Here is a 23,762-nt window from a genome sequence, read left to right as displayed (position 1 = left end):
CTGCATTCATGTGCAGTGAAAACATACTGTAGCTATTAATGTTTGTACGTAAAAAAAAATTATTCTTGAGCAAATGTAGTGTCTTTCATGTTTGGTTACGTTATACAAAAAAGCTGTTTTGGAAGCATTAAACATAAAAAAAAATAATAATAAAAAAAAAATGTATAGTCTCCACTTTATACAGAGCACCTCCTCTATTTTCAGAGGGATTCTCAGCCATTTTGATCTGGGACCAGGCCTGGAAGTAGCCAGAAAAGTGCCATGAGTGTTTATTCACTTGGCATTATGTGGATTGGCCACTCAGTTGGCATTTTATGCAGGGACATAGTATCTCAATGTAAATATCTCATTCATTGACCATATTTCAAAATAAAACCTTTTGTTTTTTCAAGAACCCTGAACTCATAAATACAGCTGAAGCCAAGTATAGCCCATCATCTCGATCTTGGCTAGCCACTGCGGTCAATGTTGTCCTGCCGCCTGCCCAGGGAGTGGCCCACTAGGGCTTCCTGAAGCTGAGAATAATCCTAAACCCTGATCTGAGCCAGTAGCCTGCCATTCAACAGCACCACCCACACAAAACCTGCACACATCTGAACCTCTACTCCCTCCAAAAACTGTATCAGAACTTAAATGGCCTGCACAAATCCCAGACCTGAACCCTATCATACACCTTTGAGAAGAATTGGAACGCAGACTGCGAGCCAGATCCCATCCCATAATTTATACTTTAATATACTGTAGAATGTACAGTCACAGGTGAATGCTTATAGGTTTTCTACTATGGCTTTGAACACGGCTCATCCAATCAGAGTTGAATCAGAACTGTCCGTTTTACGTTTTATTCTTTCAATATTTTTTATGTCACTGTTTTTTGTGTATACTGATGATTTTGCAGTATTGTATGTAAAGCAATCATCCAAGATTAAACTGAAAAACTGAAACTGCGAAAGAGAGCTAGAGAAGTAGGCAGACCTGGTTCTACGGGGGTGCTTGAGGGTGCTAAGTACCCTCAAACAAATATTAGAGCACCCTCAATTGAACGTGTAAGTATAATAATACTGTACATTGGCAAAGTAGATTTTCTTGAATCCCAGGAAATATATACACAAAATCCCTGCATCAAAACTAATAAGCGTGTATTATTTTAGCACAGCATTCTGCTTTTAATGTACACATACGCATTTAATTGGTAACAACCTCTGTAATGCTTGCAGAATTCATTGCGGAATTATCTCACACAATCCACCACCTGTTTCATCTGATTTCTGCATAACTGCTGGTCAAGAATCAGTTTCCCAAATGTAACATAGCTGCTGGTGCTGGCAATGAGGAAGACAATGACGTGAAGATGGAGAACCCAAGTGCAGTTTATTTACATACATGAAAACCCTAACTCCATACATTAACTAAACTAAACCTAAACATGAACATGGCTTGACATAAACGTGGCTTGACTTCAAACAACTATATTCACATTCGACATTACATATCCCCCCACTACATGAACACACACATTAAACATGACAAATCCCAAAGTTATGTAGGTAGCGGGGTCTTGAGATGTGGGGCATGGTCTAAAGTGACAGGGCATGGAGCATGAGATCAGGGCAGAGCTGTGGAGGGTGGAGCCATGAGAGGCTTGAGCAGAGCCGTAGGGCAGAGGTGGGCCTGGACCATGGAGCAGAGGCGAGCCTGGACCATGGAGCAGAGGTGGGCCTGGACCATGGAGCTGAGGCAGGCTTATGACATGGCATGGAGCAGTCTGGGTCTTGGCTGTGACATGGCATGGAGCAGTCTGGGGCTTGGCTGTGACATGGCATGGAGCAGGCTGAGGAGTTGCTGTGACATGGCATGAAGCAGGCTGATGCGTGACATGGCATGGAGCAGTCTGGGACTTGGCTGTGACATGGCATGGAGCAGTCTGGGGCTTGGCTGTGACATGGCATGGAGCAGGCTGAGGAGTTGCTGTGACATGGCATGGAGTAGGCTGTGACATGGCATGGAGCAGGCTGAGGTGTGGCTACCATGACGTGGAACTCGGGCTTGGCGGCCATGACGTGGAACTCAGACTTGGTGGCCATGACGTGGAACTCGGACTTGGTGGCCATGACGTGGGGTCAAGTCATGGAAGGCGGAGCTGTGGGAGGCTCAAAACTGTCCTAGATGACTGGGAAAAGACCTCAATGGTCGTGAACATGAGCAGAGTCTTGGGAGCGACCTCAGTGGTCGTGGGTATGGACTGAGTCTTGGGAACGACCTCTGTGGTCATGGGCATAGACTCGGAGACGACCTCTGTGGTCATGGGCATAGACAGAGACTCGGAGACGACCTCTGCAGTCGTGAACATGGACAGAGACTTGGAAACAACCTCCTTGGTCGTATACATGGGCAGATACTCGTAGGCAACCTCTGTGGTCGTGAACATGAACAGAGACTTGGAAACGACCTCCGTGGTCGTGAACATGGGCAGAGACTTGGAACTGACCTCTGTGGTCGTATACATGGGCAGATACTCGTAGGCAACCTCTGTGGTCGTGAACATGGACAGAGACTTGGAAACAACCTCCGTGGTCGTACACATGGTTAGATACTCGGAGACGAACTCTGTGGTCGTGAACATGGGCAGAGACTTGGAAATGACCTCCGTGGTCGTGAACATGGGCAGAGACTTGGAACTGACCTCTGTGGTCGTGAACATGGACAGAGACTTAGAAACGACCTCCATGGTCGTGAACATGGACAGAGACTTGGAAATTACCTCTGTGGTCTTGAACATGGGCAGAGACTTTGAAAATGACCTCCGTGGTCATGTAAATGGGCAGACACTTGGAAACAAAAGCCTTTCTCCTCCTTCTCCTCCTGGCAACACTGGCTCTGGAACGGACAAGATTGATAACGCTAGCACTGGGACGGACGATGCTTTCAGCTCATTGGCCGTGGCAGGCTTGGGCTTTGACTCGTTGGCCATGGCAGGTGTGTGTGTTGACTCGTTGGCCATGGCAGGCGTGGGCGTTAGCTCATCGACCATGACGTGGGATGCTGGTTTGTCGAACATGACGTGGGACGATGGCTCTTCGACCATGACATGGGACGCTGGCTCGTCGACCATGACTTGGGACGCTGGCTCGGCGACCATGTTGTGGACCTCTGATTCGGTGGCCATGTCGTGGACCTCTGATTCGGCGGCCATGTCGTGGACCTCTGATTCAGTGGGCATGCCGTGGACCTCTGGCTCGGCATCCGCCTACCCCACAGTGAACGTGGAACCAATGATCTGCAAGGCAAGGTCGATATATTGAGTGAGGGTGAGGGTACACTTACCACCTGGTATCAGAGAAGAGATGGGCTCATTCATTCCAAATCGGAAACAGTCCTTGAGGGCCACCTCATTAAAATCCACCTGGCCGGCCAGATCGCAGAAGTCCTCTATGTAATCCTCCAGGGGACGATACCCCTGACGTAGGCGGAGTAGCTGAAATGCTGGGTTCATTATGGGCGGTCAAGTATTCTGTAAAGTAGCTGACTGCGCTGGCAATGACGCAGACAATGATGTGAAGATGGAGAACCCAAGTGCAGTTTATTTACACACATGAAAACCCTAACTCCAAACATGAACTAAACCAAACATAAACATGAACATGGCTTGGCATAAATGTGGCTTGACTTCAAACAACTACATTCACATTTAACATTACACCAAATGCAAATCCAAACATGAATTATTAGTGAAACGTGAAAACTAGATCAGTGGTTCACAGGGCCGTAGCTAGTAGGGTGAAAGGTAGTAATGAGGCACAAAGGTCCAGGGGGGCCCACAAAAAATAAAAACTGTATTTTTTAATAGGTAAAGGGCCCAGAGCAATATACAGTCAGGGGGGCCAGATATCTTTACTGCGGCCCTGGTGGTTCGGATCTTTCTTCCAACAACGCTTGCTGCATTCATGCGCAGAGAAAACATACTGTAGCTATAAATGTTTGTATGTAAAAAAAAATAATAATAATAAACAATTTCTTGAACAAATGCAGTGTATTTCATGTTTGGTTACATTATACAAAAAAGCTGTTTTGGTAGCATTAAACATAAAAAAAATAAAAATAATAAAAAACATTAAGTCTCCACTTTATACAGAGCACCCCCTCTATTTTCAGAAGGATTCTCAGAAATGTTTATCTGGGACCAGGCCTGGAAGTAGCCAGAAAAGTGCAATGAGTGTTTATTCACTTGGCATTATGTGGATTGGCCACTCAGTTGGCATTTTATGCAGGGACATAGTATTTTAATGTAAGTGTCTCATTCATTGACCATATTTCTAAATAAAACCTTTTGTTTTTTTAAGAACCCTGGACTCACAAATACTGCAGAACCCAAGTATAGCCCATCATCTCGGTCTTGGCTAGCCACTGTGGTCAATGTTGTCCTGCCGCCTGCCCAGGGAGTGGCACACTAGGGCTTCCTGAAGCTGAGAATAACCCTAAGCCCTGATCTGAGCCAGCAGCCAGCCATTCAAAAGCACCACCCACACCAAACCTGCACACATCTAAACCTCTGCTCTCTCCAAAAAACTGCATCAGAACTTGAATGGCCTGCACAAATCCCAGACCTGAACCCTATTCTACACCTTTGGGAAGAATTGGAACGCGGACTACAAGCCAGATCCCATCACCCAACATCAGCGCCTGACCTCACATATGCACTTTTGTCTGAATGCAAATTCTCACAGTCATGTTCTAACATCTAGTGGAAAGCCTTTCCAGAAGAGAAGAGTGGAATCTGTTAGGAAGGACAAACTTAGTACTTTTGCCAGTTGTTTTGAAATTAAACAAGCACATATGTGTATGGTGTTTGTGTGTTCACATCATTGAAAAGCTGAGAATGAGAGTTTTTTATTTGTATTACCTTCAATACAAAGTGATCAACATATATAATAACAGATCCCTCTCTATAAACTCTCAATCTAAATGAAATGTGTCTGTTTCAGAGCAAAGCAGAGGAAGGAATTTTGCATGGCTGAGATCCTATAGGGGAGGAACAGGCTTAAGCCTTGCATGTGAGAAGGTAATTATTAAACACGTTTTCAGTGTCCCTGCGCACCCCTCAGCAGTAAGACAGCTGTCCAAGACATATCTTACCTAAAGCGTGATGTTCGCACACAAAAGATTCACACATATTGCTTACATAAAGTGATTACATAGCTTCTCTGAATACATCTAAATCCTGAAGAGTGCCATCTACAAATAGAGGCTAATCTCAAAGGGTTGTGTTCAAAACTTGTTTTTCATTCAATTGTTTTCCAGCTCATGATATAATTCACTCTTTGATCTAGAAAAGTGATGTGCAAAACTACATATTTTTTAAATAGACAACTGGATGGGCTGTCTTATCGACTACTTGACAAGTCTTAATGACGTTCTGCATAATTGTGCTGGTTAAACATGATACTGTATCAATACTTTAGATCCCTGTATCAATATTTGTATTATCATATCATGTCCTATAGTTAAATAGTGAAGAAGCATTTTGTTCAATTGCAATATCATGATACCGCACATTATATTGAATTGTGACATATGTGTAGCAAAAAAGTATCATATGGTTGATGGTTTGGCGATATCCAGCCCTAATTCGCGGACATGATCTTGTGTTCAAAAACAGCAAGATGGAGCACAACAGATGGAAAAGAATGTGGGCTCTTGAGACGTGTTTTTGAAGTGAAACTTATTTTACCTTCAGATACTGTATTAAGTGTGTAATTTCTGCACCTTTATTGCCATCGAATGGAATTGAAAAAATAAACAATGTTTTTAAACAGGATTCCACGTACAACCCAATCTGCTGTTGGTCGAGAAAATTTATATTCCTGCCACCAACCTACACCATTGGTCAAGTCAACGTTTTTGTGTAGGTCTAGATGGCACACTCAAAACAAACAGATAATTTTAATAGCTCCACAGAGACACAAGGCCGTATTTTAAAAGTGCTAAACGCAGCTCTATTCACCATGTCATACGCACAAAGTCAATGAGTATTAAGCTTTGGTATTTTCATGCAAGCGTGCATCAAGTGTAGAAAGTCTGCGAGCCAAGCACTGATGGGCTAGGTAAAGTGCAATTTAATTCTGAGGTTCTTCTTCTGTAATTGCACAATCAGTGTTCTATTATATAGTCCATTACCTTTCAAGCACTTTATAAGCAAAGACAGCACATTCATAAGAATTTGTTAGTGTATACAGGTTGTATGCATATGCTACTCAGTATTTTTTGTGCATTAACTACATCCTTGTTGAATGTCTGGCATTTTTCTATGACATGCTCCTTTTATACACATGGAAAATTATTCTCTTCAGGACTTGTAAGCTCCATTAAATTTGCGAGAATGTATGTACCTTTTATTAAATTGATTACTGACACACAAATCATGGCTTGTATTAACAGTGATTGAATTAGCCTTCCAGGTTAGGCTGCGTTTTGTTTTTGTTTGTTTTTTTTGCATGCACGTCTACCAGTAGATTTTGCTTTAAAAATAAAATTCATGGGGGGCCTGTGTAGCTCAGCGAGTATTGATGCTGAATACCACCCCTAGAGTCGCAAGTTCGAATCTAGGATGTACTGAGTGACTCCAGCCAGGTCTCCTAACCAACCAAATTGGCCCGGTTACTAGGGAGGGTAGAGTCACATGGGGAAACCTCCTCGTGGTCACACTTAGAGGTTCTCGCTCTCAATGGGGTGCATGGTAAGTTGTGCGTGGATCGTGGAGAGTAGCATGAGCCTCCAAATGCTGGGAGTCTCCACAGTGTCATGTACAATGAGCCACATGATAAAATGCACGGATTGACTGTGTCAGAAGCGGAGGCAACTCAAGTGCAGGCAACCATTTTGAGATGAGTAACCGCACCACCACGAGGACCTACTAAGTAGTGGGAATTTGGCATTCCAAATTGGTGAGAAAACGGGATAAAAAATAAATAAATTATTCATTTATTGAAACATGCCAATTTTAACCAAAAATATTCAAATTACATTTCAAACTAAACGAAAATATACTTAAAATAAGAAATTGGTAAATAAATCATATAAAACCACTCCCTCAAATTAAAAAATGTCACCCTCTCCAATTTCTTGCACCCGCCCCCTTTTACAGTGACTTAAAAATCACTCTGGTAGAAAAATACCAATACAAATTAGATCATAAATACAATTGAAAATATAAACAGTAACGATAAGAATAATACAAATTAAGACCTCTAGAAGTTTAACACAAATCTCATAGATATTTGTTTCATAAAACGGCTACAATAGTGATTGTCAGAGATATAATTTGATGTTTCACTATATTTTCAGAGTTTGGACATGAACTTTATTACACCTGCTGGTGGAATCTCCATACTGCAAATGCAGGAACTGAGAATCAATGTACTTCTGAAATGTCTTAGCACAATGACCTATTTCTCAGAAAAATAGCAAATTTCTCTTTGCGCCACTTCATTAACATACAATACACAGTTTGCATGCATACACCCACAGGTAGGGCAAACGCCCACTTGCAATTTGCGCTGGCACGAAAATTGCCCTTAGATTTAGTGCTCTCACAATAATTAGATAAGGTGTTGCACACAGCCATTGCACATTGTCCTGTCACAAAAATAGAGCCCACGGTGTTTACAGTTTTCGATAATATTGACCTATGAATGACTTACTTATTGTAGTCTCAGCATTATAAGCTGGGATAAGAGAAAGTATTTTAACACATAAAAAGTTATACACTTCAGATTTGGCAAAATCAAAGTCACCCTGTACCAGCACATATAGCATTTAGGTTAAATTGGACAGAGGGTTGTATGTATATAAGATGCAGCGTTTTGTGCTGAAATACAACACGCTAAAGTGGGATAACTGTTTATTGAATTTGCCTGTATATTTTAGAACCGAGCCATATGCTGGCACAGACCAGTTTATTGAACTTTAGCTTCAAGGTCCAGAGATTCTTTTGGAACTATCAGTCATCAATGAAGGAATTGTGCTTCAACCTGTAAACAGGCCAAGAAATAAATTATTTTAGTCCTATTTATAACTGAGAGGAAGAATATTTCAGCACCCAAATCTGTGCCGTAATGAGCTTTATTTTATCATTAGGGGATCATATTTTAACACCAACTGTAAATCCACAGCTATAGAAACTCAAACTCTGTCAAGAGAGGAGCTGTTTTTACCAAATCCATTCCTTGGAGGGCTTGTATTTTAACACCTAAAACATTATTTCATGATACTGTTTATTTTGAGCAGAACTGTCTGTGAAAACTTTTCAACACCCAAGTCTGCAGTCAGAAAAAATTATTTTAGCAATGTGTTTCTTTTGCACATATTGAAACAAACTGTTCCAGCTCAAACTAAAGCACACACACTCCATACCTCCTTCGGATAAGGAGTCGTTGAAAACTCGCTCGATGACCTGGCAGCTGCTGCCATCTCCACCACAAATGCGACAGCGATCTTCTCGAACATCTGAACCCAGGATCCGGTCACAGCCCACATGCTGCAGATATAAACACACATAAATATGCAGAGGGGTATTGCAGGCAGATATTACAAAATTGGACGATTTTATTGCATAGCCACACCTTTGACTACCACATAAAGTCTGGTTTACATTGCATGTTTCACATTCGCAAGGTCACGAGACATGAGAACCAATGAGGTTTTATATTATCAAAGTAGCTACCAAATTTGATTTAAGCATGTTATTTTATTAAAATGGTTTGATTTGAGAGTTAATAAAAACTATAATTTCTTTCTGTTCATCATACAAATTTATCATATCATTTCAGAAGACTTGGTACTGTGGTTTTATGGCATTTTGTAGATCTTGACTACTCAACTATTCACTATTCTGTTCAACTATTGACTATTCACTTACATTATGTAGAAGACTTTTTAAAAACTTCTGTTTCATGGAAGAAAGAAAGTCATATGGTTTTCGAGTGACAATAGGGTTAGAATATATTGACAGAGTTTTAATTTTTTGGTTTTGGATGGAAAACCATTTTTGACGGTTTCAGACTCACAATCCAACTTCATCAGGCATCTTCAGAAAGACTGTCACTGTAAGTATTGAACTGTAAATCCCTTGGATTAACAGTGTCAACTAAATATAAGGAAATAAATGGATATATACAGAAGAAATTGACTCTCTGCTTTAAGTATCTAATAAGTAACACAAAATAGACTCAGTGGCCAGCTCGAATGAAATAGCATGAAACTTTCCAAATTCAGGGCTGTACAGCTTCATAGAAAAATCCCACTAAAGCTCCAAAGACTTTGTTGACCTGGCCTAGATTCCATAACCTGCAAATGTGTGACCTATTTCCTCACAGCAACAATTGTAAGTCAGTGGACAATTGCAGTGGGCTAGGCATGCCCTATGCCGGGCCGAAAAGAGCCAAACTTCAGGACATGTGGCTCCACTCGCTGTTTTTAATGCACTGTGCTTCAAAGCTTTCACTATAATAATCAAACCCTTATTGTTTGGAAGTTAAGCCACTGTAAGGCTGCAAACACCACTTTAGTTTCTCCCCCTGCTGTTCTGCAGTTTTTATATGCACCATAAATACAAAAACAAGGGAAAGGAGATAAAGAAGTAGAATGGGATAGAAGGAAAGAAATGGAGAAAGGGTGAGAGTGGAAGGCGCGGGGAGGGGGGGGGGGAGGGGGAGGGGGGGGGTTGCTGTGAGTGTGTTCAGCTGCATGTACTACGGACAGATGAATTTGGAGGGTCACTGGGTTCTTGCAACAATCATAGCAGAGCAGAATGAGGTTGGGCTGAAATGATCTGTTGATAAACAGAACCGCCGGTCTGGACAAGAACACAAGGAAATACCAGCCTGACATGGTCCAAAAGACCACATGCGAAACAATGCAATGCAGCCTTCTCCTGCGCAATAAAACGAAACACAGACCAACACAACGGAATGCAAAATAAACATGCACACTACAGCATATGTCACAAATCATAAACATGGTGAGGACATGGGCAGATGCCTATGGTGCCGTATTTCATATTGAATTTGGTGCAGGATATATATCAAAGGGATCATTCCTTATTTTTTAAATAGTCAACAGGCTTTAATAGTTTACATCACAGCCATGAAATAAGATTTGCTACTTGTTAGTCGGTTGCAGAGGGATGGACTTTTTAATTATAGAGACCATTTGATTGGACAAAAATCTGTGTACACAAAATCATAGATAACAGACATGGAAAAAAGTCACAAAATTGCTCTTATGAGGCAACAGTGGAGTCTTTACCATGCAGCTAAAAGAGCCAAAATGAGCTCTAATGAAAGCCAGGATTGCAATGGCAAACCACCAAAGAACAGTTTAAAGATTGATAAAAAAGTCTGTCAATTAGAAAAATGGGGGGGGGGACAAGGGAGGGACTTTCTCTTGTCTCTCTTTTCCCCTGGCAGAGTTTCAAGCTGTCCAAACACCACAACAGGAAAAACATCTGTATGAGTACTGTCATGTTAAAACTATCTGTGTTGAAAAGGAGAAATGTTGGTTACACTTTACATTACTGTTCACTTTGTTAAGGGTTTATAAAGGGGTTCATTAATGACTCATTAATTTACAAATGCTTAATAAATCATTGATATGCAACTTATAATTATAACAACATGCATAAAAAAGGTGAGTCTCATGCAATACCTGCCAAATAGAGAGACTTACATTAATAACCTATATAAATGTACCTTAATGTAAAGTAGACACATATGAAGAATTTATAAATGAGTTACCAACATTAGAAAGCTATGTACGTTAAAGTATGGTTTAATGGTCATCAGGCTTTACTCTAGGATATATGCTATGAATGAGCATGAAGATCTTAAAAGCGTTTTTGCAGAGGATTGTGGGTAACTCGGACTAGGTTAGATGGGACACCACTGGGAGAAGCATCATCCTTTTGACATCAAAGTGAAAAGGAAAGTGACAACCCAAGTAAGTCAAGACATTATAATAATTAACATGTTAATTATATTATTCCTCCTTTTAATCTCAATATAATCATCTTTTTTTACTGCAATGTGTCATAAATTATTAATTAGGACACATTGTTTAATGATATGAGTATGAACAATTAGTTATTTTATCAAATGTAAGTTGTACATGTAGGTGCTCACTATTTGGCAAGTATTGGATGAATGTCGCCCTTTTTGATTCTTGTTCTTGTAACTGCATAACAATGATTTATAATGCATTTGTAATTGACTTATAAGTCATTAATATGCAGTTTCATGAACCCTTAAATAAAGGAACATTGCAATTTCGAATCCAGGGTGTGCTGAGTGACTCCAGCCAGGTCTCCTAAGCAACCAAATTGGCCCAGTGGCTTGGGGGGGTAGAGTCACATGGGGTAACCTGCTCGTGGTCATTATTAGTAGTTCTCTCTCTCAATGGGGCGCGTGGTAAGTTGTGTGTGGATTGCGGAGAGTAGCATGAGTCTCCACATTCGGAGTCTCTTAGGTGTCATGCACAATGAGCCACATGATAAGATGCATAGATTGATGGTCTCAGAAGCAGAGGCAAATGAGATTTGTCCTCCACCATCCGGATTGAGGTGAGTAACCGAGCCACCACAAGGACCTACTAAATAGTGGGAATGGGCATTCCAAATCGGGAGAAAAAGGGGAGAAAAATGTTTTGATGGTCCCAAGTAGATCATTAACTGACTATAAGTGACCATTTAACTGACTAAAAGTGACTTATCAACTGGCTTGCTATTGCTAGTAAACAGTGTTGCAACAAACATTTAGCAGACTTTCAGTTGCCTGTAATGTATATAGATCTTTATTAATGACCTTTTAATGAACAATAATGTAAGTAGGTCATTAATAGAGATCTATATACAGGCTACTGAAAGTCTACAGAATATTTGTTGAAACACAGTTTACTAGCAATAGCAAGCCAGTCGATAAGCTGTTATTTTGCCTCTTTTATACAGGCTATTGATAGTCTACTGAATATTTATTGAAACACTGTTTACTAGCTATAGCAAGCCAGTTGATAAGTCACTTATAGTCAGTTAAATATCTACTTGGGACCATCAAAATAAAGTGTTACCAAAAAACATTAAAAACATTAATGAACATTAATGTAAAGTGTTACCGAAATGTTTACTTGAACGCGTGTATATGTGCACGTTACCATCTCACCTTGCACTCGCCATTCACACAAACATCCAGAGAGTTGTCCCTGCAGGGCGTGCCATCGACCACAGCTGGTGCACGCTCGGTGTAGAAGTTATAGCCCTCTGCAAGGCAGTTCAGCGAGCATGACTTCACCCCTCCTGGAAGCAAATGTACAAAACATCACACCAGAACAATCATGTGTCATTTAGTTACAAACAAGCTGCTGACATACGAGCTTGTCTGACAGATATTCAGTAACAGCTGAAAGTGCAAAAGGCTCCAAATAAAAGTTCCACATGTTGTACTTATAGTACATCCCATCGAAATGAAAAATCAAAAAGGAGATCTCTTTAATGTCTCAATTGTTTTGCCAAAGAAAGCAATGAGATTAAGCATAGGCTAGAGGCAAGCTTTGGCAAAGGTGTGAATGATCAGTGACTAACAACAAATTTCAGTCTGTTCATCTCACAAACTTATCATTAGGATTATGGAGTCTTGGAATTTAGTGCACAAGTTGTATGGACTACTTTTGTGGTGATTTTATGGTGTTTTTGTCCTTATGTTTAGCTTGACAGTGCCAAGTAATTATGTAATGTTGGTTTATGGCAAGTGCTGCATAATTATTCTTCTAAAAATTCTACTTTTGTGTTCCACAGACATGATGGTGAGTAAATAATGACAGAATCTTCATTTTTGGGTAAACTATTCAATTGAGTCTCTTTTAAACATGAGAAATAGTTTTCTTGGATGTGCCTCCTTTTAGAATTTATATAGAATATAGAATATATCCCAATTATGTCACAAACGGATACCAAAGTGGGCAGCGAAAAGTTGAAGATGTCAATTTTAGCATTAGTTAATAGCTATACATATTTTTACTGTATGTCAACAATTGATTTGTGTCCATTTTATGTCTCCTAAGGAACTGTAGGGAAACATTTGTGACAAACTTGATACTTAAATTAAACATAACTGTACACCATGGTGTCTCCTGTGCTACAAAAGATAAAACTTTCAGCAATGAAATTTGTTTGAGATAACCTTCAAACTTTACATACGTATGTTTTCTATATGCTTTTTGTTTAACTGAGACATGCATACTCATTACAGCGTCAAAGGAATTTATAAACGCAACGAATCTCTTATGTAAGACATCGAACAGATCCTATTACCACATGCGGTACACAGGACACACTCTCACTGCAGTGAGGTTTTGAACCCTGATCTCTCAATGTGACACACACACACTGACGTAAACACTATTTTCCAAAGTTCTTGTTGCTCGTGCAGCACTGCCTCCTCATGTGCTATGCATTGTTAAAGTTATGCCATTACACCATGGAAAAACAAACTTGAAAACAAAGTGCTGGCAAATTCACTCCTCAGTTTTATGCACCTCCAACAATAGGGACACGTGAATGGAGCTTTATAACGATACTAACACTGTAGGTCATCCGCCAACACTCTGTAGAGACTCATGGCTGTATGTGGTATTTTAATGAGCTTGTGGGGTTTATGTAAGTTAGTTTATTCTTCCACTGCTGTTACATCCAGAAGGGGTTTAGATGGTTTGCTTATAGATATCAAACAGCTGAATTTGATTAAAATCCAAATTCCCGCTAGACACTTGCACATTTGCTATTTCCCCTTCTGTGCTCTCTTTAAGAGCCCTACAAATTTGAGAAACAGAAAATAAAGAACGGCAGAGGGAAAAACAGCCTCTCTCACCAAATTCCCCAAGAGACAAAGAAATTGTGCAACTCACGTGGAGGAAAGGAGAGAGACGAGTGAGAAAAAAATCGAAGAAAGAACAAGGATGAGAGCAGGAGAGAAAGACACCTGTTCAAAAAGTAGAAGAGGAAGAGAGAAAAGTGAAAGAAAAAGACAGAAGCGTACTCTACATTTTACAGATGTTCTGACAATGTTGAACAATGCACACTCTGTCAGAGCCAATCGTTTTGCAGCTTAGGCTTGAAACGCTATGCAAATACGAGAACGCAAACACTTCTAGCGACACAAGCTTCTTTTCTGTGTCGCTATGGTCCGAAATGTGTCAGAAACCAATTTATAACACTACAACACAATTACATTGTATTCTAAACGTTTGCTGCAAGGGGCACTATCCATCTTTTTCCTGAAGACGGAGGTGTTCCATAATGGACGTCTGTTTTCAGTTTCCAGTGTTTTCACTCAACTCTGCATATATACTTAGTGGAAAGTGTGATGTTTAGTGTATTAACTGTAAAAATGGCCAAAAAACCACGTGGCTCCATTAGACAGATACTTATAGAGCTCCAATGGACGTTTTTTGACAGTACCTCATCTGTCAAAGTTTATCGAGTGGGTGCATGACATGAAGCTATGAACAAGGAGGGTTATGTTGATATCAAAGTTTAGCCTGGACTAATATTTGCTCAAACTAACATTTAAAATGGTTGTTCTCTGTCTGGGATGCCCATATTGGTAGTGTTTATCTTGCGATAGGAAACAAAAAACAGTCCAGCGGCAATTAGAATCATCATGGCAGCACCCAGTGGTTAGTCAGGAAATCTATGGATAGCATGCATTAGTGTAAATGTTTTTCTTCTATGTTCAGTTTTCTATAAAGTAGGGAAGCATGGATATTTGGATGCAGTGATGGTGTATCAACAGTTTGAAGAGAATCTTGCTGAGAAAGTTGGTTGATGAAGATGAAGTTTGTAATTTTTTACACATTGACCAATAGCAGACTTCGGGAAACCTGTTCGAAAAACATTGTTTTTCCTATTCCGTTTGGTGATGCTGGTTGCTCAAAAATTAGACTCTTGAGCTTTAAAGTTAGTTAAACTGTCAACATGTTTATAGCTAGCAATCTAAACACTTTTAATTTTATGTCACAGACATTTGAAGGTAAATCTTTTGCCTGCTTGAATACTGAGGTTTGTTCTGGCCACAGTAATGCAAGAATGCAAGTTAAAGGGATAATTCACACAAAAATGAAAATGAAAAATCCTTTACTCACTCTCATGCTATCCCAGATGAGTATGACTTTCTTTCTTCTGTAGAACATAAAAGCAGATTTCTTTAAGAATATTTCAGCTCTGTAAGTCATTTCACGTGAAGGTTGGCCAGACCTTTGAAGCTCCAAAAAGTAGATAAAGGGAACATTAAAGTAATCCATTTGCCTCCAGTAGATTAATCAATGTCTTCAGAAGTGATCCAGTCAGTTTAGGGTGAGAACAGACCAAAAAATAACCATTTACTTGCATTGTATGGACCTACAGAGATTAGATATTTTTCTAAAAATCTTAATTTGTGTTCTGCAGAAGAAAGAAAGTCATACACATCTTAGACTGCATGAGGGTGAGTATATGATAAGAGAATTTTCATTTTTAAGTATGTACGACAGGGCCATTCGGTTACAATGAGTATGTATCTGGCCTAAATCTGCATGTGGCTGCAATTGACCAGCCGTCATATAGTCTAGACAGTAATCTCTGAACCCTTCATTCCATATCTACATTACACACTCTACAAACTATTCACATAACAGTATCTAGCCTGCTATTAGTCATGTGACAGAGAATAAGGAGTTAATCAACTCCTAATCCAACTCAGACACTGGCACTGGTGAGTGATTTTGCCCCTGGCCCCCCACAGCAGGGCCCTTCTCTTGGCCTCTTTAATATTTCACTTGAAATGCGGGTGGGTCTGAACCCATTCCCCTTGACTGTGCCTGGCAGTGGTGGTGCTGAAACTCATAATCTCACTTTGGTTCCCTAAGACCCACATGCCACATCAGTGGTATCACATTTACCATGTTAAAGGGATAGTCCACCCAGAAATTTAAATTATGATATCATAAACTCACCTTCATGTCATTCCAAACCTGTATGACTGTCTTTCTTCTGAATGTTTGGCTCAATCACCATTCACTTTCATGGTGATTGAGCCAATGTTGCAATTACAATTCATGTTGCAATGGACAAGTATGGTGACTGAGGCTATACATCACTAACATTCTGCCTAACATCTCCTTTTGTATTCCACTGAAGAGAGAAATTCATAAAGGTTTGGAACAATCTATTTAAATAATAACTCTTTCACCATACATTTTATAAACCTAAGGAGGGCAGTCCAATTTTCTGTTATTGTTGGACTCATTTGATAATGTGTTAGTGGAGAGCGTTACGTGATGCCATGCGAGGTTCAGACTCTGCGCACTCATAAACCGACGAGATTCGATACACCCTGATCCTTAATTGTTCTAGAAAAACACTTTCAAAGAATTCAGAATCATCAGGCTCTGGAGATATTAAAAGACACTTACGTGCTCAAGCTGACACCCCTGACAAGGTCGCAGACCATGGATTCGATTTGGCCAGAGAAGTGAGGGAAATTCGGCGAGAATTGTCGAACTTGACGGCAATGCCGATGAAGGTTGTTGCTGACTTGGAGGATCTTGCTGTAATATGTTGATCGATCACTGCCATATAGACGAAATTTACAGAGGTGGTTCCAATAGTGGGAGATGTCAAGAAACGGATCGATTTTCTGGAGTCATCGGAGGGAATTAGCTGTCAAAGTTGTCGCAGGGGCTCTCGTAGGCAAACATGGACTGTTTTAGTTTTAGAGGGAAGGGCGCAAGTTGGCGCCGCACGTTTTTCTTTTTTCTGTTTGTTTGGTTGGAGGGAAGTTTGGGGTTTGATTTTTGCTCTAATGTTGGAATGTGGTCTTTACAATTTAATTTTTTAACCTATTTTTTCTAATATGTCAAAATGTGTAATATGAGTGGATTGACTCTCTCCACATGTAATGTATTGGGGCACCCCACAAAAAGAAGGAAGGTTATTTCTCTTCTTAAACACAAGAAATATGATATAGTGTTTCTTCAATAAATGCATCTTTCCCTGTAGGGAGCTGAAAAATTTGGGAAGATATGGGGTGGACATGTTTTATTTAGTTGCCCTCTCTCTCTCTCTCTCTCTCTCTCTCTCTCTCTCTCTCTCTTTTGCACCACCGTCCGCAGTTGGCCTTTATCCCTCTCGGAGGCTTGATTAGCCTTATAAGGGGCCAGGTGTGTAGAATCACGACCCGGCCCTGCCCTCTGCCCGGTTCACTCCACCCCGTCAGGCCTTCAGAATTTTTTCAGAATCCCTAAACAGTCAATCAGATTGATTTATTTGTTCTTGGTGGGTGTGATCTTTAGGATATGTCCCAGTCGAGGCCTTCTAGCTGGCCTTAAGTGACACAATCACGCTTTAAGTGATATAATTGAAATTATGAATTTAAGTTCATAATTGAAGCGCGAAAAGCGTCAAATCAAGCAGTCTGACGAGTTAGCTGTCATCACTGCTGGTATTGCCGTTGAGAAAGAGATCCGTATGGATTTAAAAACACGAAATGCTCTGCATGACCATGTGATTGCTTCATTTATTAAACAGGAAATGAGGTATTCAAGTAAATTGGTAAGTGCTTTTTGAATTGTTTTAGAAACATTAGGAGTTTTCTAAGTGTAAATTAGGCTGCTTGAGCATTCAGTGTCAGTTTTGAAAAGTAGTGCTGCGTTCCATTCAACTAGGATAGTCGGATTTTACAACTTCCAACTAGGAAAAGTGCAATGGAATGCATATTTAAGTCAGAATTACAACATGTAGGCTCGTGCAGAAATTCTCAACACTGATTTCACAGAGATGCAGGTGTATGATGTCACACAAACATTTCGACACTCTGGGAGATATACAAAGTAAGTGCAAAACATTCACTTTATAAGTAATATCGATAAATAGGTTCGTTTCCACATTACATGATAGTAAAGCTTGTTAACAAACGCCTGCTGAAACAGGTGTATAAAACATGTTAAATTATAATCTCTTTTGATAATCGTACACCTGTAGCACAAATGCTAGCACTTCAGCATTGTTTATCAGTTGGGTTGCTAGGAGACATCTCTAATGAGAGTCAAACCCCTGCTAAGCTAACGGGAATGTTGCAGTTTTGTTTCCTTAAACGTCATCTTCTGAATATCGGGGAATGGAATGCATTTATGGTTGGCGATATCAAGTAGGAATATCCCACATCCAGCTTGAATGGAACGCAGCATAACTGCGTACCCTGACAAAACTACATTTATTGCAAGCAGAATTTAAATCACAATTATTATCAAATATATTTTTCCAGGTATTATAGACCTCTTTGGTAGATTCATATGAAAAATTATGATTTTTAAATGTCTGTTTGGGAGACGTTCATTTAAAATTAGGCTTGCTTGAGCATTAAGTGTCAATTCAAGTTCTGGATTTTGTGTGTGGACCTGTTTTTAAAATGTCAATTGGTATTACTAGTTAGCTGCGACATAATGTATGATGCCCAAAGGCATAGGTTGTCTTATTCATTGCGAAACTGTGTTTTCTAAATGGCATGAATCACGCTGAATGCCTAGATTGTAAATGCATGGCCCGCCACTGACTATATCCCACAATGCAATGTGCTCAAAATTTTCTGGATTTATTACTTGATCAATCATTAATTGATTGCCGAAAGTACAAAATTTGAATAAAAATTCTAAATAACCATAGTTATGTCAGAGATAATAACTGCTAGGCACTTTCTACTGCATGCTGAAATCAAAAATATGCACATTACATTGCATACCACATGATACTTTTAAATAGAAGGCCATATAGTGCATACTGCACTGTATCATACCATTTCGAACACAACCAAAGACAAAAAGAAATCACATCAAGCAAATGATTATTTCAATTGTATGAAGGAATGCTGACCCATACAGACAGATATCTAAGCACATACAATAAGTGCAAATGCAAGAGTGAAAAAAAAGACACAAAGGAGATGAAAGAGTGACCAGACACAGATGCACTGCAGGTTTAAGGTATGTATGGTACCTGACCTGGCAGCTTGTACATCAGTGGTCTGGCACATATTTTAACAGCTGCAAAGGATTTCCATTGTAAAATCAGCTGAAAGCAGCACTTGTAGCCTGTAGTGGGCTTCTCTCTGTAAGCCTATATGTTATTGGAGGGGCAGATTAAAGGCAGTTATGTTCTTGACAGCTAGCTTTACATTCATCAAGAGCAGGAACTCGAGACTGGGATTCTGGGAGTTGGCAGTCCAGAGCTCAGCATATGGATGCCAGACCATCTTCTACAGTCACTTTCTCCAACTCTCTCATCTGTCCTGGACTCAAGCCAGTTCATGGCTTCTATGGAGCATGGTGGTCCAGTCCAAATATCTAATCTATCTAATCTAAAGCCTGAAACAGCCTTAAACGTCCTCAATCCAGCACTTTTTGAAGTCACGTAAACATTACTGTAATCATGAAAGATGTAGGTATGTAACCGAAGCAGAAGGATAAAGAGATTATTTAGTCCTCTGTAATTACATTAATTCACTGTGCAGACGCTTTCATCCAAAGCACTTATATTGTAGTGGATTCAAAGTATACATATCAGAACCATGACTTGAACTACAGGAAGACAGATCCTCCCTCTCTCTCTTATTCTATTCTGTATGTTTGGCTGTTAACTATACAAAAAATACATCTTCAGCAGCTTTGTGAATACGCAGAAATAAGGAATTGTAGTACAGTGGTTCTCAACTGGTTTTGTTTGAGGAACCAGACTGGACATTAAGTGGCAACCCAACACAGAACCAAAATTTTAAGTGACAAAAGGTCCTTAAAATCAAACATAAAATGTATTAATAATACCATAAACTGCTTAAAGGGATAGTTTGCCCAAAAATGAAAATCCTGTCATCATTCACCCTCTTGTTGTTTCATACCAATATGACTTTATTTCCTCTGTAGATCAAATCAGGAGATGTTACGCAGCATGTTAGCCTCAATCACCATTCACTTTCATTGCATTTTCCATACAATAAAAGTGAATTGAGACTGAGGCTAACTGTCTATAAATCTGCTTCTGTGTTCCACGTAGGACAGAAAGTTGGGATTTGGAACAATAATATCTTTGGGTGAACTATCTCTTTAAGCCCAATAATACACAAAATAATTATAATTATATAATTATAATATTACAATTATTAACCAGCCTAATGGACCCTTTTCACACTTTCACCATTTCAAACACAGAAGTAAACCATTGCATGGAAAACTTTGATAGCGTTGAATGGGAGTGAATGGAAGACCATGGCAAATATCATATTTGTTAACCCATTTGCTCCAACTTCAAATGGAAAATGGCACTACAACATTTCAGGAAACTTTCCAAAATAGAAAGCAAATCCAAAGCGATGGATTACAACAGTCAGGAGAGAGAAGATGACACAATTTACTGTCACTCACTCTTGTAGATGTGTTTGAAACCTCATTGCATCTCATTCTTTTAAAACTAATTCCAGGGTTATATAACACAGAGTATAATGTTATGATTTAATTATACACTTTGCTTTAAGGTTATATACGTTAACACATGCACATGTAACATGTATTACATTCCAAATGAGTTTTCAATAAATAACATTGATCTAGGAATTCTCTGGCTCTTGTTGCCTTCACTGGTGATTAAGATCTCAGTACAAAAGGATTTATATATGTGTTGCAAATATCACTCCATGTTGCTCTAATTCCCTATCATTATAGGGCTTAATTGAAGTTTTTCTTCATTTAAACAGTGCATTTGTGAGTGCTTCTTACTACACTACCATCAGGACATTTAAAACAGAAAAATGATTTTATTTTATTTATCTAAATAATGTTATTCTGTATGACATGAGATCATTTATCTTATATTCATTTCAAATAGAGCACTACAATTTTTTACAGTTCTACTGGTCAATGATGATTCTGAGAAAACGAGCCCAAAGCCTATTCTTGTTGCTGTAGTAACAAACGCAACTTCCAAGCATGTCTGACTGAAAATGCAAGCTTGTATTTTAGCGTTGTTTTAGATTTGTGGTTATTTTTTTTTATTTCAGCAGATAGCTTTTATCATACAATAGAATAATTAAGTTAGAGAGGGTAAACTTTATCATTCAACTGAACTGTGCACAAGCATTTTAGACGTAATGAATGCGTGTCCTTGAATGAGCGTTTTTTTTCCTCCTCGCATTCACTTGAACTAGTCAGGCAATGTCAATGTTATGGCCCATTTTAGGGGTGGCCTAAATAACAACATTAAATCGAAAAGAGCTATAGACATGTACATATTTACAATTAAAGCTTTATATTATGAGTACATTCTATGACCCCCCCCCCCCCCCACATCTTGTTTTGACTTCCTTCAGGGGGGGGGTCAAACCCCCTTTGTAATTTGCACCCTAGATTAGAGTGAAAACAGTCCAAGCAAGGTTGTGATTCTCGTTGGTCCGAGGACAGAACAGGTGGTTTGAAGGGCTTTTTACTCACCACCCCTGTATGGTTTCCAGGTGTAGAATTTCCCCCGGAAAGGAACACTGTCAAAGTACGAGCACTGAATTTCCCGAAAATCCTGAGATCCGGCCGGGCACTCCTAACCCACACACAATAACACAAATCCGTCTGTCTGGCAAATCTTAATTTGGAGAACAATGTCAGACTTTAGGCCTTGACACTAGCTTTACTTTTTTCATGCATTCCATATTTTACTCAAAAGTTTTCCAATACTCATCATCAGCTTCAGTCTTGCAAACACTTTGAATTGTAGATTATATGAACAGAATCTATCCTCAAACCAAGTAAACTCTTTACAAGTGGGATACATGTTCATTTGTAAGCTTAAGACATACAGGAATGGAATCAGTAAGTGATGTGTGGCTTTCAAACTCACATCAATGTTGCAGGATCTGAAACGCTTCCTCTCGCCCAGACAATATTTTCCTCCAACCGTTGGCCTGCATCCACACAAGCACAGGCATCAGAAACATCTGAGTGCAATTTCAATGCAACTCTCACCCAATTACACAATCACTTCAGCTCAAGTCCACTTCAGCCAGACATCTTCTGTCTGCCTGCCTATCAGTTAGTTTTTCCCATTTTCTCTGGCATGTCGTCAGTCTAGGTTCATCGAGTACAACAGGCCGAGAGTTAGAACATCGTGAATCATCAAATTACTCAAATACATCAAGACAGAAGAATGAGATGGAACAAATGAAGTCCTGCTTGTGACACTGGCTTTGTTCCGAATAGCATACTAACATACTACTCTTATTGTTCCCGAGTATGTAGTATGCGTCCTGTGCACAGTATGCTAATTTTCGGGGCAATTTTGCCAAAACATGAATGAATGAATGAATGTTACATTTATATAGCGCTTTTATTCTTCTTTTTTTTTACACTCAAAGCTCTTTACACAGTGAACAGAAAACGTGGTATATAACAGAGCACACTGCACAGACTACCAAATGCCACATTGCAATGTGAACGACTTGATCTTCCATTTTCCATTTTTTGTGTTACAAACAAATCACAGATGCAATTTTTAACATCTATTTTTTGACTCATTATTTGATCTGACTGATATGAATTAAGACATTTGAACACAACATTTTATTAAAAATACAAATATTCATCTTTATTTCAAGATGATAACTTGAGGCCACTCACAGGCAACACAATGATGTCATGTGACAACAATGCATTATACTACTTATGTATTATATCTACTTAGAAATATTTATCATAGAATAATAACTTAACTTAGGATTTCATTTATTCTCCCTCATGTCATCCTAGATGTGTATGTCTTTCTTTCTTCTGTTGAACACAAACAAATGTTTTTAGAAGAATATCTCAGCTCTGTAGGTCCATACAGTGCAAGTGGATGGTGACCAGAACTCAGAAGGTCCAAAAATGACATAAAGAAGGCACTTTGACAATTTGAAAAAATTACACTTTCACTTCCAGAATGTGGAAGTAAAAGTGTAGATTTACAGTTAAAAAATGACTCAAATATTGATCTGATTATTGATCTCACCCACACCTATCGTATCACTTCAGAAGATATGAATTTAACGTTGCGAGTCTTTTGGATTACTTGTCTTTTGGGCATTCAAAGATTTGGTCACCATTCACTTACATTGTGTTTAAAAATCTTTGTTTGTGTTCTGCAGAAGAAAAAACTTCATGCACATCTGGGATGGCATGAGGGTGAGTAAGTGATCAAAAAATTTTCATTTTTGGGTGAACTTTTCCTTTAACAGTGTTTACATTGCAGTATACAGCAAGCAGTAATCTAGTATGCTTTGAACAAAGCCATTCACAAAATTTGTCCACTAATGTTCTGTCGCTCAGTCCTCATTTAATAAATTACATGACCTTGACCCACCTGGGACTGTCACAGTGGCGAATGGAGGATGAGACTCCACCCCCACAGGTGCGACTACACTCCTCCCATGGTGACCAATGGCCCCACCCACCATCAACACCCTCCGGGCGAGTTCCATATGGGACACATACTCTTTTGTAGCACCACTAAGGAGAAAATATCATAAATACAGTTTAATTACAGTTTAAAAGCCATTACTCAAATTTGCATGTTATTAGAAGCACCATGCACATGCAAAAGCATTTCATTATCAACCAAGATCTGCTTATCATACCAAAAAATACATTTTCTTTAAGGCTGTTGGATCACTCTG

General features: G+C 39.4%; 1 protein-coding gene across 4 annotated transcripts in view; it reads right to left on the bottom strand.

Annotated features, from left to right (window-relative positions):
• LOC127630941 (A disintegrin and metalloproteinase with thrombospondin motifs 10-like) overlaps positions 1–23,762 on the bottom strand; it is an 85,518-nt gene that overhangs the window by 36,028 nt on the left and 25,728 nt on the right. For all 4 annotated transcript variants that reach the window (XM_052108833.1, XM_052108835.1, XM_052108834.1 and 1 more), the window contains 5 exons: positions 23,450–23,595; positions 21,953–22,016; positions 21,553–21,655; positions 12,207–12,340; positions 8,410–8,533 (listed from right to left, as the gene is read on the bottom strand). In XM_052108833.1, coding sequence (XP_051964793.1) covers positions 8,410–8,533; positions 12,207–12,340; positions 21,553–21,655; positions 21,953–22,016; positions 23,450–23,595 — 571 coding nt within the window. The remainder of the gene's footprint in view (positions 1–8,409; positions 8,534–12,206; positions 12,341–21,552; positions 21,656–21,952; positions 22,017–23,449; positions 23,596–23,762) is intronic.

Source organism: Xyrauchen texanus, chromosome 37, assembly GCF_025860055.1.
Source record: "Xyrauchen texanus isolate HMW12.3.18 chromosome 37, RBS_HiC_50CHRs, whole genome shotgun sequence".
Lineage (NCBI taxonomy): Eukaryota > Metazoa > Chordata > Actinopteri > Cypriniformes > Catostomidae > Xyrauchen > Xyrauchen texanus.
Note: the sequence above shows the minus strand (reverse complement) of the source record. Positions and strands in the feature narration are given on the sequence as shown.